This window comes from Ailuropoda melanoleuca, chromosome 9, assembly GCF_002007445.2.
Source record: "Ailuropoda melanoleuca isolate Jingjing chromosome 9, ASM200744v2, whole genome shotgun sequence".
Lineage (NCBI taxonomy): Eukaryota > Metazoa > Chordata > Mammalia > Carnivora > Ursidae > Ailuropoda > Ailuropoda melanoleuca.
This window is the reverse complement of record NC_048226.1, coordinates 71,438,224-71,455,433: the sequence shown is the minus strand read 5'-3', so window position 1 is coordinate 71,455,433 and position 17,210 is coordinate 71,438,224. Positions and strand designations below refer to the sequence as shown.

Genomic DNA, 17,210 nt, shown 5'->3' with positions numbered 1-17,210 from the left:
GTATTTTATGTACTTCAGTGGTCAGTAAAAGCATCATTGATTTTTCTTTGCATCTAGTTTTGTGGCTTATTAAGACCAAAGGCACAAAGATTCCGTGTCACTTTTAGTCTAAACTTGTAGTCATAGTGTCAACTCTTGTCAGTTTTGAAAGGAAGTCCAGCTCGTCATCTGTAGAACAGGAAATCGTCATTTTTGTTTCCATTTTACAGGTAGTTCAGTTCTAATCATAAATTTACTTGCCTGCCTCTTTTTTTTCTCAGTCTTTGAAGCCATGAAATCTCAGATCGAAGGGCAGTTTCTTTGACATTATTTTGAAGTCATTCTCTCCTCTCTTCTGCCACGTGTCCTGTGAAATAGAGGTGGTTTGAACACTTCCTATTTTTTAAATGATTTCTTTAAATTTGATAGTTATGGTGCATTAATCTAGTTTAAAGCCATAGTTCTTTGCTTTTCTTTGAGATTATTGAATTAGTATCTGATTAAACATGTAGAAGTCTTGAGTATTTCTCAGTTTTGCTGTTTTCTAAACTATGCAGTGAGATCTTTGCATTCTAAACCTGAAACCTAATATCAAAATCTTATTGAGAACACCATTTTAGAACCACTATGAATTAAATAGGCTTTTTAGAGCTAATCAGATAACCTAATCACTACATAATGGTATGGAGAAGATGTTGTCCAAGTGGAAAGTTGCTGTCTTTTGAGTGAACATTTGGACGCTCCTTAACTTGGGAGTTTCTGTTTCTGGAGTTGTGGGAAATTTATCAAAAGTAGAAATAATGGGTTATCATCATCCAAAATACTTGAATGCTTGTTTATGTGTAAAGATACTGACCTGAGTAAATTAGGCTTATACATTTTTTGTAGATGTTTGTATTCCAAGAACCAAAAGTTGATACTGGTTGTTAAGAGGTCTGTTAAGGAGGCAAAATGAGCAAAGATTAAAATATAATCATTTCTGGAAAATCTCACAATCTGCAAAATTAAACACTAAACTAACAAGGCTTATAAGAAAAGTAGTATTGGTACAGTTCACTTACAATTATGTAACTTTGTAAGGATAGCCCTGACAAAATAGCAGTCCAAATGCTAACACAGTTAAGTACCCCTGACATTTATACCTAGAATCAGTCCAGACTTTGCATCTCTTATCTTCTGGGCTTCATACTTACTCCTTGAAGACATTTGCTTCTAATGGAGAATAATTTAATCAAAAATAAAAATATAATTCAAGACACCTGACTGACCCGTTACTGGAGCATGCCACTCTCGATCTCAGGATTGTGAATTTGAGCCCCACATTGGGTGTAGAGATTACTTAAAAATAAAAATTTTAAAAAATTTTTATTTTTTAAGATTTATTTATGTATTTTAGAGAGAGAGCCTGTGCATGTGAGCTGAGGGGTAGAGGGAGAGAATCTTAAACCAACTCCCCACTGAGCATAGAGCGTAATGCATAGAGCTCACATTCTGAGATCATGACCTGAGCTGAAACCAAGAGTCACACACTTAACCAACTGAGCCACCCAGGCACCCCTAAAAGGAAAATCTTAAAAAATAATGATGATGATGATGATATATCTATTATCTCTGAATTATACCCTTTATTACAATGTTTTGTTTTGTTTTTATGGCAGAGAAATGACTTCACATCCCCATCTGTACTCGTGACTTCCCAAGATAAATTAATATAGAGGAAAGTCAAGCAGTTCTTTAAGCTAGTAAGGTAACCACTTGGCAATAAAGGAAGGCCATCCTATAGGGTTTTTGTATTTTTTCTTAAACTGTGAAATCTCCTGCTTTTGGATTATTCAAATCATTTACATGCCAAAAATAAAATTGATCACAACTTTGCATTATACTGACAAGATTTCTCTATTTGCCAGTTATGTATAACCTAATTCTCACTGGGGAATTAATCAGACTGTATGTAGCTAAACTAATTATGTATCCGCAATAGAGAAGGAATGGGTAGAATAAATGTAGGTAAAAGAATGTCAGGTTTGGTATATCACAAATTGGGTGTATAGTCAAAGTCTAGAAGGATGAGGCTCAGACTAGTAGAATTATATAAACAGTTTAGTTCAAAACAGAAAGAGATTCATTTCCTAAAGCATTGTTTTGTGGGTATCCCACAACCTTATCTTTACTCTGGCTTCTGCCCATGTCAGATAACGAGTTAATTGGTGGCATAATTTCTCATTCTTTCCACAGCATAATGGTGCCCGGTACATATTAAATGAATAGTCACTGCCGCTTTCCCACTTAGTCTGAACACATCTCAATACAGCATTCCAGACATTACTACAAACCAGTCTGACTTGGTATATCATGTGGTGTTATTTATGGACGACAGTTTATTGTAATCCAAGCAGTGTGCTAAGTCGTTTACCATAATAGTTGTATTTAACCTTTGTAACACTAGGTGGTAGGTAGTCTTTTAATCCCTATTTACAAGTGAGGGGCTGGAGGCTTAAGTGTTATCAAATTGATTATAACAATAACTCACCACAAATCTTTCATATAAAAAGATGTAAAATGAATAACAATATAATAAACTAAGAAAAATTGAAATTACAGTTGATGGTAAGTACTTGAGCTGTAGGGTTACGATGAGTTAGGAATGGGAAATCATTAGAAGACACTGATAACGAAAAATAGAGGACTCAGAGAAAGTCAGTTGGAAGATTGGGATAGATATTGGGAGATAAAGCAGGCATAACAGGTGATAAAAGCAGTCTCAATGTTTGATTTGGAAATTGCTAGTTGTAGTCGCTGTTAAGGCCTGATTTATTTCCTATGCTTGGAAATCCTTGAATCGCCTGTAATATTAAAGTAAATTTCCTTTTTATTTAAATTAGGTAAAATGATTATTCCTTTAACCAGCTGATGCCTAAGACAATAAAGATTCAGAATATAGGATAAAAAGGAGGATTGGGGAAATACACTGTCGGATCATGTTGAATTTGAGGTTGGAACGTCCATTGGGAATTTGACTATGCAAAATCTCTGGGTTAGAGATCTTAAACCCATGAACTGTAGATCATATTGAAATTCTAGGATGTAGTGAGACCTTCTGTAGTGAGTGAGGAGAGCAGAAGGCTTGGGAATGAACTGCGAACACCAGCCTTCCAGAAGCCGGCTGCAGAGGATGATGTAGAGCTTGAGGACTGACACAGAACAGTCAGAGGTAGAGGGTGAGCTGGGCGTGATGTCAGCAAAGTCAAGGTAGAGTATCAAGAAAAAACAAATCCCTCTCACATACTCCAGAGATCAAGTAGGATGGGGACTGAGCATCCCTTCCATTCAGCAGTGAGATCAAGGATGGTTTTGCCTGCTAGCAAGGTTTTTATGGAGTTAAGAATTGGAAGTCTGGTTTCAATAGGCCAAAGAGAAAATGAAAAGTGAGAAAATAAGGAAAAATTTATGAGTCCATCCTGATGAGCCATCAGAAATGTAGTAGAAATATATCTTGATGATGGGAGATGGGGGTGGGCATGATTTAGGGCTAAAATAGACCTTAGAGGTATTCAAGTAGCAGCTTCTTATTTTAACATGTAAGGAAGCCAAGACCCAAAGGCGTTTAGTAGTTTACACTATGACAAAGCCAGTAAATGGCAGGTAGGACAGATAGCATCTTCATCTTAAGATTCCACATCTACCCAGATATATAGATATATGCAAATTCTTAACCGAAAAGGGACAGAAAATTTTCTTAATGGTTTCTAATGTTAATCTTACTCTTTTGGCATTTGAATTTATTCTTCCTTATATAGAGAAAGGAGGACATTACGGTTGTTCTAGAGTGTATTTATCTACATGCCCAATGTATTGCACATGCAAAAATGTGTTGATAAAAAGCCACCAGCTGGATTTGAAACTAAATGCCAAACTCAGTCATGTTGCAAATGTGCAAAATTAAATCAAAATACGTGTTCATAACCAATTAAGGGGGAAACATGATACTATCCTTTTGTTTTTAAAGTACTTACTGAATTAGGAATGTAAAATACTAAATCTTAAAATATCCATTCTTATTTATGGGTGGTGTATCTTATCCTTGGGCAGTTGTATGAAAATAAAATACAATAGTATTTTTGAGCATCCGTATCAGAGCATAACATACTTAGTTTTTGGTATAAGAGCACCACCTATGGGTTTCTCAGGTATTCAGGGGGGAGAAATTTAAAACAAAACCTAATAAAACCTAATGAAATTCTTCCTAGCTTTTCCCCTATAACTATTCTGTCCATTTATTTAAAGGCTAAAAATTGTCTGCTTTGCCGTAAGTTATTCCTACCTGGTTTTCGCTTTCGTGTACTACTCCCGAATACTTTGGGAAGAGATAACGAAGAAAGAAAAAGATCTCTTTTCTTTATTATGAGGATAACTCATTAGAGCAAAGTTAAAAGCAAACCTCTGGCACTTCATTGTCAATAAGCTCACATTTAGGTAAATTTCGTCTTTTTCTAAAGTATTATTTATCAAAATTTAAAAAATTTTTTTGTAAGAGAAATTTTACTCTTAATGAAATGTAACCAAAACAAATTTGGAAGCTTCGACTCTGAGTGGGCGATAAGACGTGTAGTAGGTTCTTGATATATTACATCCTTGTATTCTGTGTTGTGAGTCGTTTTCTAAAAGTGATTGAATACAAGATCCTTTGGTGCAGTGTACCCTACCTAATTCCAGGGTAGACCCATTTTAGGCATGAACATTTTTTCTTCAGTAAAGTGTGCTTTTAAAACCTGGATTGCATTTTTTCTTCGGGGAATGGGTTATTCTATAGAAATAAGGATTGACTCAGCAATACAGCTTGCTTTATTTTGATCATTATAGATAAAAACTGTTTAAAATTGTGTAGTATACTTCTTAGCATTCTAACCTTAATTGAATGGACCGTAACCTCTGTTATCAAAAAAAAAAAGGCCATTTTTACAAGTTATAATTGTAATAGGGATACTTGCCTATCTACAAATTGGGTGAACTAATTTTTAAACTAACAGCAGAACTCAAAAAGCATTGAAGTTCAGACCACATATTACACCAAGCACTTTGCTTGCAAGGATTCATGTATTCACTCAGTAACTCTTTTAGCTAGGTATGACTACTAATTATTACGAAAGGAGAGTCTTCTCTTGCCACTTGGAAAATAGGCAGTATTATACATGTTCTGAGCTGTCATGGTTTTTAAGTTCAGCACATACTTTTTTTTTTCCCCCTGAAAATTGCCCCCATCACTTCTGAGAACTGTCTCTGTATTCCTGGCAGCTATTCTCCTCACTTCTAATTTGCTGCTTCTAATCTACTGTTATTTTAAAAATCAAATAATCTAATATGTTGAAATTACATCAAATAAGAGGTTCTAAGGTTTTAAATTTTACTGAAAGCTTAAAACATTCATCCTGTATTTTTTTTGTAGCCCAATGACTATTTTTTTAAATTGAGGGAGAATAAATTGTCATATTATCTGCTGACCTCTGGATAGGTAAGATGTGAACTTTTTCACTATGAGAGTTCAAGATAATGCAAGGAGAATGAACCAGGAAAGTGTTGGTAGTAGTTTAAGCTTGTTCTGTATTTCTTCATGATATTCAGATATCTAATCACATAATGATACTTTAGTCACCTTATCAAGCCTGTATTTTTAAAATAATTTAGGAATCATTTATCTCCTTGTAATAAAATTTAGAAATATTAACAATAAATTAAAGAACTACTTTGCAGTAATTTTGAAGTATAGTGCTTTGCTGTCTTTATCCAATCATCTGCTAGCTTCATAACAATCCATCATTTTACTATTGTGTTTATATGTGCTTTCCCTCCATTATTTTGTTCAGAAGACTATTTATATAATAGTCTTTTAATTTAAAGTGTCCAAAAACCAAAATGGTACTCTTAAGGATCTAAACACAGTAATTCAGTAAACGTTGAGCTTTATAGTTAGTTTATAATAAAGAAAATGAATTTAAAAGATAAAAAGGTAGATTTTAAAAGAAAAAGATAAAAAGGTAGAATTAAAAAAAAAAAGGTAGCTGAATCAGTTGATCAATAGCCATAGCTAAAGCTAGTAATCCTGACTCTTAAACTGTAAACTTAATTTGAAAACTTCTGTGCCTCCCCAAAATATGAACTTAATTAGAATGAAATACTTTGACTAAAAGGGAAGAAAATAAAATATCTTACTGGAGTAATAAAAGATCTTTAAGGTTGATGATAGCATATTTTATTGTATATGATTTGATGTCTGAAGTGTGGTTTTTTTTTTTTTTTTTTTGAGTAAACACTAACTGCTTTGCTTTGAAGTATAATAATTAGCTAAGATTGCTTTGGCTTCTTCCAGCTTGTGGAGAGACTCCAGAACAAATTCGAGCACCAAGTGGTATAATCACAAGCCCAGGCTGGCCTTCCGAATATCCTGCCAAAATCAACTGCAGCTGGTTCATACGGGCAAACCCAGGGGAAATCATTACTATAAGGTAATGCTGATACCTTTCTGAATTACTATATAATATTACAAGATATAAATTCAGTTTCCAGGTATCATCACTCAGCATGCAGTTATATAAAAAGACAATTTTCTAAAAATGTAATAAGCTATAGTTACCAGTACCATATTAAGGGTGGGAATAATGGCCCATCCTTCACCTTACTGTAAGGGCATGTGTTTTGAATATTTTCTGATGGTGGTAACGGATTTCCACTGAGCCATCCATATTCTTCTAGATCACCTTTTAACAAAAGGTGTACATTTGCAAAATAGCTTATTGGGATCAAGAGTATAATCTTTGGCTGTGGGACAAATAAACAAAACTCACTAATCACTTGGAGATCTAGCCCATAACCTTAGTCTCATTAGTAGAGTCCTCTGTCTTAACAAGCTAAAACATGATTGTAGTGTTTACCTGTGTATATATATGTATATAAAACTTGAAACAAGCTGATAATGTGTCTAGAAAAATCTTTTTTTATATAACTTTGAAACAAAAGAACTTTTGTTAAGAATACAAAATAAAAGAGATTCCTAGGAGAAATAAACAAAAGTTTAAGATTCTAATAAATATAAATAAGAAAGATTAGATTCATTTTAAAAACATTTAAAATTGCGGAAAAGCACTATGGGAATAAGATGCTAAGGAGAAAAGATTCAGTGGAACTAGATAACGCTCGCTTAAGGAAGTTATATCAAGGCTATTAGAAAAAAAATTTGCCTGAAGGAAAGAAAAAAATACTGTGCCTCAACAAAGAACTGTAGTGGGAACTGAAACATAAATCAGAAAGTCATGCCTATCACAGAGGCAGTGTCTGCAACAGCACAAAGGCATCTTCAATATTCTTTCATTAGTAACATTTTTATAGGTAAAAAGTGTGGGATTTTAGATTTAGAAGAGACCTGGCAGATCACAGACTCAAATCCCTTCTTCTTACATTTTTTAAAAATAAGATTGTAAGTTTAGCCGACTTTCGCGGGGGTTTTTAAAATATAATTAACGTACAGTGTGATGTTAGTTCAGGCGCACAACACACTGATCAACAATTCTCTACATTATTCAGTACTCACCATGATAAGGTAGGCACCATCTGTCACCATATGATGTTACTGTAATATATTGACTATGTTCCCTATGCTGTACTTTTCATCTCTGTGACTTATTTATTTTACAACTGGCAGTTTGTACCTCTTAATCCCCTTTATCTATTTCATCCATCTTCCTTATTTATATCCCTTAACTAATGAGACAACCAGTGTCTCTGGAGAAGCACAGCTGTGTTCAGTTCCCCTTTTTTCTGTGGAAGCCATAAAACAGGGGCCATCTGGTTTGTTTTGCTCTGGTCCCTTCTGCCCCAGGCCAGTTCTTCTGGAACGCTGAAGCTGAGCTTGAACAGAAACTGTTCTCTGTGAGAAGTGTGATTTTCTTGCCTGATGGCTTGGTAGCATGTGCCATTAAGATTATCCTTCTGCAACAGTGCCAGGGTGGAACCCGGACAATGTGCCTATTTTCTGTTACTTACAATGCGACTAAGTATAAACATGTTTACAAAATAGCATTTTTACCATGGGATTCCATGTACTGGATTTCTTTCAACATAAAGCTAGAGTTTTTGGAGATTTTTATCTTTAACCTAAAAATCCAACCCCAAAATTAAATTTGCCACCTACCAGCTCAGTTCCATAAAACTTGGAAATTCTTCCCAGCACGGAGGAGGCTACGTGAAATACTGCCATTTGGTTCTGATCATGTGTTGGACCCTTGAGATTTTACAAAGAAACGCTAAAACCAAGCACAGTACTGAATTAGAGATAAGCCATATATTTAAAGGAAAATTTCCTATATTCCAGAAGAAGTTAGTGAATTTGGATTTGTACAGCCTAATGAGATCAGAAAGTAATTGTCCTAGTTCTTACTGAAATCATTATCATTTAATACCAAACTTTAAAAAAATCACACACACACAGAAAGACAGTCAAGTTTCACTTGTGAATATTGCTGTAATCTTAAATTGTTCAAAAGAAATTTATACCATGATCAAATGCAGCTCATTTAGACATAAAAGTGAGTCACTATTAGAAAATTCTAAATCAATTTACCATATTAACAAGTCAAAGAAAAAGTGTATGATTATCTAGAATAGACAGACGTTTTAAAGCATTTTGATAGGGGCACTTGGGTAGCTGAGTTAGTTAAGCATCTGCCTTCAGCTCAGGCCATGGTCCCAGGATTCTGGGATCAACCCCTGCATCGGGCTCTCCTCAGTGGGGAGCTTGCTTCTCTCTCTCCCTGTGCCTGCCGCTCTGCCTACTTGTGCGTGTGCGCGCGCTCTCTCTCTCTCTCTCTCTCTCTCTCTGTCAAATTAATTAATTAATTAAAATCTTTAAAAAAAAAAAAGCATTTTGGTAAAAAGAAAACATTCATTCCTGAGTTTAAAATAAAATTAAAACCTGATAAAAGAGGGAAACTAAAGTTACATGAACAATGTATGAGTAGTACTTAGAGCTCTCCTTATAAACCTGATTGAAGAGGTAACATGAAGGCGTTTTTACCTTACTCCTCTCCCTTGAAACTTAACAAAATCAACAAAGGCCATCTTAACAAGAAGAGATAGAGGATTGGATTTTAATTCCCTGCTTGAAGTCAAGGACTAGAGTCAGGGTGTTTTGCTCAAGAAAGAAGGCTTAAGGGGTTGGGGGGGGAGATAAGGTAACTGGGTGATGGACATTAAGGAGGGCACATGATGTAATGAGTACTTGTATTATATAAGACTGATGAAGCACTGAGCTCTGTTTCTGAAACTAATAATACACTATATGTTAATTAAATTTAAATAAAAATTAAAAATTTTGTTTTTAATTAAAAAAAAAAAAAAGGACTGGAAAAAACTTGCATTAATCACTAACCACTGCCTGAACTTGTATGGGGCTGAAAACTTAGAGAGGTGGGAGGACGTACCCTTACAAATAGGAATTTAACCTGGCTACCTACTGACTCCACGACAGGATCTGTAATCCTCTGAACCACCGTATTAAGACTGTTCTGGAATGGAGACACAGGTGGACGTAGCTACAAAACACAAACGGGGGAATACAGAAAGAGAGTGGGTTAAAAGGAGAGAGAGAAAACCAGAAAAGCTTCTACAGAATGAGCATTATTTCCAGAATGTATGGAAAATATTAATACTAACAGAAACAGTCAACAAAATCCAAACACAAATTTACTCCAGACATGATAACCCTATTTGTTTTTGTTTATTTTAATTCCAGTATAGTTAACATACAGTATTATATTAGTTTTCAGGTGTACGATATAGCGGTTCAACAATTCTTCACATCACCCACTGCTCATCACAAGTGCATCAGGATTTTTTTCTTTAACCTTTTTTATGCTGTGAACACTTTGGTAGTTAGTGACATGTATAGATTCTTTTCTAAAATGTTTTTAAACTCATAAGTCATACTACATATTATTACAAAGGGAACCAATTATATTGAGGTATAGCTATTGGAACATTTTTACAAGTTTGTAATATAGTAATATATGCTATTAACATATTAATAAGTGATGATTCTAACAGCTACTGTAATTTCAAGGTGATTTTGAGTGTAAATAGTTTTTCTAGATATTTAAGCTGAAATGTAATGTAATTATCTGTGATTTCTGCTGGCGACAGAGTGACAGAGTAAATACTATCATGGTTTGTTGTTTATATTCATAAGTGAATGCCAAATTTCGGTTAGAGATTAGTGAAAATAAGGCTGTAAATTTTTCCACCAAATCTGAGAATTTGAAAAGAGAACAGAAACACCGAATACTCTTACTTGGCCTTTATTAGAACAAAAGTATGTTTTAGTATTTGAATTACAACATCTAAAGATAACTACTGAAAAAAATAGATAGCAATCTTGAGTATCTGGTAAAGAAAAAGAAATAAAAAAAAAACCTATCAATACAAAAGAACACAGGAAAGGAGGAAAGTGAAACATCTCCCTCAATAGAAGGGGTGTTCAATAAAAAATTCATTTAACCTTTTAAAGACAGTCTGATCAGGTTTATTGGTTTGTTGATTGGTGTGACCCTCCTATAAAGGGCTTCTAAGAACATACCTAAAACAAACACAGACAGCTCAGAAAGGGGTGATAGAAAAAGATAAGCTTTGGAAATACTGATATAGAGAAAGCTAGTGTAGAAAGATTAACAATAGATGTAATTTAGCTTAAGACACAAAATATTAGTAACAAATGAAATGATCCACTAGGAAGATGGAATCATGGTAAATTTTGTGTACCTCATAACAAAGCCTAAAATACATGCAAAACAGCAAAATATGAAGAATTACCAAGTTTGATCCAGTCAGTGGAAGTTAATATAATAACGTACCTTTAATCAGAATTCAACAGATTAAACAAAAATAGTAAAGATAGAAGATTTGATAAAAATTAACAAGCTTGATCCAGTAGGAACACTAAATATGTTTCTATTCAGTGAATAGAGAATATACATTGTTTTCAAAAACATATGGAATATTTACAAAAATTTATGTATTAAACCACAGAGGAATTCTGAATTCCATTTCTAAGACTTTGCATTATTCAGATTGTGTTCTCTGACCACAATGCAGTTAAATTAGAAACCACAATAAAAAACTGGGGGGAAATAACAACAAAACCCCTATGTTTGAAAGCATATGCCTAAAAAACTCCTGCACTAATGCTGAAAATCACACTGGAACTCATGAAATATTTTGAAAATAACCATAATGAAAGTATTAACTTATTAAATCTGTTGGGACACATTGATGGACTACTTAGTGAAAAATTTACAGCTTGAATGCCTTGACTTAAAAATAAGCAGAATGGGAAATAAACGAGCTCAGCATTTTCTTAAGAGTATAGAAGGAAAACTACAGGGTAAATTTTTTTTAAGATTTTATTTATTTATTTATTTGAGAGACAGAGAATGAGCAGTGGGGTGGGGCAGAGGGAGAGAGAGAGAGAAGCAGACTCCCTACTGAGCAGGGAGCCCAACCCGGGGCTGGATCCCAGGACCCGGAGATCATGACTAGAGCCAAAGGCAGACTCTTAACTGACTGAGCCACCCAGATACCCCACTACAGTAAGATAAGACCAGAAAATAATTAAATAGAGAGAATAAACAATAAGATTCAATAAAACAAACAAACTGGAAACCTCAGGAAAATAAACAAATCTCAAAGCAAGACGGAAGAAAAAAAGAGAAAAGGTACAAGTAAGAATGAGCAAAAGTGTCTAAAATTATAAATACAATAATAGAGACTTCTAAAGTCACAAGGGAGTATTATGAATAGTTTATGGTAACACTGTTATACAATTAGATAAATTGGACCATTTTTCTAGAAAGTGTACATTACCAAAATTGATTCAAGAATTGATTCTGCACTAAAGAAATTGAATCAACATTCAGATAAAAATTCTAAACCCAAATAGTTTAGGCAGGTGTTATTAAATGAATAGATAAGGAATTCCTTAACCTGATAAAAGGTATCTGTTAAAAAGTATTTCAATCAAACTTAATATTGAAGTTAATTTTAGTACTGAGGACGAGGATGAGGATGCATGTTTTCACTGCTTATACTAGAAACCCTGAGTCAATGCAAAAAGACAATAAATAGAAATGAGTAATAGGAAAAATGGGAAGGAAGAGATGAAACTCTCCATGTTTGCCAATACTATGCTCATCTCTATAGAAATCCAGGCAAATATAAAGCCCACAGATATGAAAACAATTTTTAATGTAAGAAAGTACTGTTTCTGCTTTGTAACAAATTTTACCTTGATAGTAAAATTTTATCTTGATAATAAAATGATTTCTACAAAAATTTAAATTACCAAAGGTGGCTCAAAAGTTTAGAGAAAGCTGAATAAACCAAAAAACATGAAGAAATTGAAAGTTTCTACCCTAGATCTGTACTTTCAACAGGTACAAGTATGTGATCAGCATCTTTGTTCTATAAACTATGATGAATCACAAAAAAAGAAAACCTGAAACCTAATTTTACTTTTAAATGTATTTTAATAATCCTAAATGAAATATTAGCAAACCAAATCCAAGAGTGTATACATGAATAGATATTGATTGATCATTTCTTTTCTTCTGGGCAAGGATCCTGGTTTCCTCAATCTTAAACATTTTAGTGGGTAAAAGTGTATTAAGGGATTCCTTAGCTGAATCTGACCAGCCCACCCATAAACAATGATCAACTTTGGATAACAATTTTTTAAAAACTATTCAGAGGTTCTAGAAAGTAAATAGAAATGGCAGAAGCTAGAGGGAACTAAACCCTTGAAAGAAAGGACCCACACTGGTGAGATACATTTGCTTCCTGTTAGCTCCCCAGGCAGAGTGGAGTAACTGGAACTCAAACAGACAGACCACCACAGTCTCATGAGCTTGAGGTGGTATCACGGTGGCGTTGAGCCTGTCAGAGTAGCTGGAAATTGAAAAGGCAAGTCCCAGAAAGGAGAGAGCCCCAATGTAGGAAGCCCTTACATCTGCATTCTTCTCAAATTCTTTGCTCTTTTCTGAACTGTGCATGCTTAAGAGACACTAAGAAACCTGGTAGAAAAAGGTACTCCAGGATTTCAGCAGCTGTGCCCTGTGGCTGAGGCAGAGTTTGGAGTCTGAAACCTGCTGAGTTTGAGGAGCGTGGTAAATGGGATTTTATTGAAGCCACAGAAATGTCATACATTATAAGTAAACACAATGTCCTAAAATTAAGAATTCACCTAAGACTAAGGGCAAAGCTAAACCAAACCTCCACAAGTGCAGGATGACCAGACGAGAATGTTCCATGCGTGATAAAACCAAGTAGGTGTAAAATCTTGACCTGTCCCTGAGAACATTGAATAACTTGAGAAACAACTCAGTTTTTTTAAATGGGCAAAAGACTTGAACATACACTTCACAGATGTAAGAATGACCAATAAGCACATGAAAAGACGTTCAACATCATTAGTCTTCAGGGAAGTGCGCATAAAACCCAGTGAGAGATGTCAGTTCGTGCCAACCAATGACTGACATCAGCTATTGGAGAGAATGTGGGTACAGATATCTGTACCTATATCTTGCATTATAGACATACCCCTAAATAGGTACATGTTTTTACTACATAGAGAATTTTTAAGTGAATAAGAAAAATTTCTGATGAAGGATGATAGAACAAAGCAATTCATAGGAAAAGAAATAAACATAAGAAGTAAACATAAGAGGGGGCGCCTGGGTGGCACAGCGGTTGAGCGTCTGCCTTCGGCTCAGGGCGTGATCCCGGCGTTATGGGATCGAGCCTCACGTCAGGGCTCCTCTGCTATAAGCCTGCTTCTTCCTCTCCCACTCCCCCTGCTTGTGTTCCCTCTCTCACTGGCTGTCTCTATCTCTGTCATAAATAAATAAAATCTTTAAAAAAAAAAAAAAAAGTAAACCTAAAGTGTTTCAATCTCCGTAAATAAGGAAATGCAGAATAGTTGGTAACAGTTTTTTTAAAAAACAGAATATCCCAATTTTCCAGAGTCATGGAGTATAAGGTTCTTTCATAAAACTCAATGGAAATTAGTTAGTATAAATATTTCTGTCAGTGTCTGTCAAATTTAAAGAGGAATTTTGTCTTTTGACCTAGCAATTCTACTTCTAGAAAAATTTGTCCTAGAGAAATATTTGCTCATGCAGAGATACATACAAGAGTTCTTTAAAGCATTGTTCAGAATAGTGAAAAACTGGTAACAATCAGATTATCTGTCAGTTTTTCTTGTAGTTACTCAGACTGTTAAAACAGGAAATATCCTGATGTAAAAATCCTTGAATAATTAATTTCAGTTTCACAATTTGAGGCAGAGGCATGGAGATAAAGTCAGATATTCCCTGCTTGGTGGAAACATGTTATTGGAAAATAGTGCTTTAGTTTCTCTTTTTTCATAGCAGTAGTTAATTTTATATGTGCTTTTGACTTTTTTGCCCTTTTTGCATGCCAGTATTTTATGAACGACAAGATAGTCTTTGACTATAGCGTAACATCTGTTAAAAAAAAAAAAAAAAAAAGAAAGCAGGGGCGCCTGGGTGGCACAACGGTTAAGCGTCTGCCTTCGGCTCAGGGCGTGATCCCGGTGTTATGGGATCGAGCCCCACATCAGGCTCTTCTGCTATGAGCCTGCTTCTTCCTCTCCCACTTCCCCTGCTTGTGTTCCCTCTCTTGCTGGCTGTCTCTATCTCTGTCGAATAAAAATAAAAATAATAAAAAAAATCTTTAAAAAAAAAAAGTATTCCCAATCTGAGAGATTTTTCACTGATAAATATTTTTTGTTTGTTCGTTTTTACTTTTTTTTACTTTCCTTAGATTTGTGCTATTTGCTCTCCTGAAAATGTAAGCTGTAAACTTTTCACTAAGCAAGCAAATGAAGCAGTCTAATCTAAGAGGAGGCTGACATTCTCTGTGTGTACTTCAGTTTATCAGATTATGGAGTGGTGTTTCTAGTTCAAATACAGGACAATTAGGATATTCTGATTTAGAAGTAGGCCTTCCTAAACACAAACAGAAGAAAAAGAAACAAGGTGCCAACTATTACCTAGGGTTTTTTTAGCATTATTTTGGAATCTGGTATTACTTAAGAAGTATTGTTTGAGAATCTGAAAAAGAGGTATAAACATTAGGAACATAGAAACAGTGTTATTGTTTGCTGATGACATGGCTGTATGCCTGGAAAACCCAGGAGAATCAGCGAATATGGAGGCTTACAATAAAGTCCTCAGTTATATTGTATTATTATGAAATTTTTTTTCTAAAATTACCCTTATTAATAGCCTTTTCTGACTTTTTATTTCTAGTTTTCAGGATTTTGATATTCAAGGGTCCAGAAGATGCAGTTTGGACTGGTTGACGATAGAAACATACAAGAACATTGAAAGTTACAGAGCTTGTGGTTCGACAGTTCCACCACCATATATTTCTTCCCAAGACCACGTCTGGATCAGGTTCCATTCCGATGACAGTATCTCTAGAAAGGGTTTCAGACTGGCATATTTTTCAGGTGTGTTTTCAAAAAAAGAAGAAAGACAATGAACAGAATTCCGTAGTATATACCAAGTCACTTTGGGGCTAGTCTTCTAAAACAATACCCATTTAATTTTGACTAAGCCTCAAGGCTATTGAGATTGAAGAAGGCTCAGGTGCCCTAGAGCACAGTCTCAAAAAGGTGTTTTGTACATTCTAATGATCAGTTTTATAAACCAAGGTCAACTTTCTTTTTAAATATTTAAATACACTTTTTTTAAAAGTAACATTTTTTCCCTCAGGTGTTTACTGATAACCTGAAAGTTGCCTCAGAGTGTGTTTTTGTGTGTCTGAATGACCATTGTCTTTACAGCTTCGCAGAAAAGACATTCCTTTTCACTCCATGGTTTGTAGTATCAGAAGTCTTCTTTTACTGTTCTGAATCTTTTCTTTCAAAAAGTGTGACCAGATTATACATATGTGAATAACTCAGAGTATTAGAATTATATATACTTTTTGCTGAAAATCATTTTACATCTTCTAAAATTTGTAATCGTCTTTTCAACAGATATGCTGCTTTTTCTTTGTAATACTTATTTAGTTTCTGAAGCACATTTTCTGTCACCTCTTTACCAATAAGTAAGTTGTTAGTGGAGAAGTAAGTATTGTCATAAACATTGTTAGTTTTGGGGACCGTAAGGATCTAATGTTTGATTTTCTTCCCCTTCCTCATTATTGATATATATTTAGGATGGTACACTACAATGATTGGAATTCTATAGGCATTTCAAGTTTTTTCTCTCTTTCCCCCTACTATTTTGATGAGTAAATGTATATCTTTAGCTCAGATTCATGCAGTGTTTTGCATTTGTATAAAACAGTAGAATTATAAAATGGAAGTGTTGTGTTATGATCACATGAAATATTATCAACTCTATATAAAGCTAATCTTATAATAAGCTTAGCAGAAACTTGGATCTATATAATAGGATTACAAAATAGTGTATGCTGTATGACACCTATAGCAAAATATTGTATATATAAAAACAAGAACTAGAAAAGAACACAAAAAATATGAAAAGAATTGATTTGGAAAGGTGATTTTTGTGGGTGAATTTGTCTTTATTTCAATACGTCTGTCATTCTAATGATGTTTATACAGTAAACTATTTAAAAATTTTAGGCAGTATCGTCTATTGGCTCATGTATCTTAGATTACTAAATGTTCTGCAGTAAAACAGCTCTCTACAAAAGCAGAACTGTTCTCCTCCCTTTTGTTTTTTCCATGTTTTTATTTCAATTCCAGTAACACACATCATAATATTAGTTTCAGGAGGAGAATTTAGTGATTCATCACTTACATACAACACCCAGTGCTCATCACAGCAAGTACCCTCCTTAATACCCATCACCCATTATTCCATCCCATCCCCCCCACCTACCTCTCTTCCAGCAACCCTGGTTTGTGTTCTCTTTGCTTTAGGTCAAAATACAAAGGTCTTCATGGAACAAGCAATAGGTGTTTAATAAATTGAATTGTTGAGCCAATATTAATTTGCCATTAGAACCTAATCTGTTTTTTAAAATAAGATTTTTTTAAACCCCTATCGCTTGGGCTTAATGTTTATTATAAAAATACCACTTGCTGTTCTGTATCTTTTAAAGAGTATGGTTTTTTTTCTCCTTGCCTCTCCTTC

At 34.4% G+C, this 17,210-nt stretch overlaps 1 protein-coding gene across 2 annotated transcripts in view; it reads left to right on the top strand.

The window, feature by feature from the left end:
* Window positions 1-17,210, top strand: part of LRP12 (LDL receptor related protein 12) — a 71,238-nt gene that overhangs the window by 45,256 nt on the left and 8,772 nt on the right. For both annotated transcript variants that reach the window (XM_002917476.4, XM_002917475.4), the window contains 2 exons: window positions 6,344-6,479; window positions 15,348-15,550. In XM_002917476.4, the coding sequence (XP_002917522.1) occupies window positions 6,344-6,479; window positions 15,348-15,550 (339 nt within the window). The remainder of the gene's footprint in view (window positions 1-6,343; window positions 6,480-15,347; window positions 15,551-17,210) is intronic.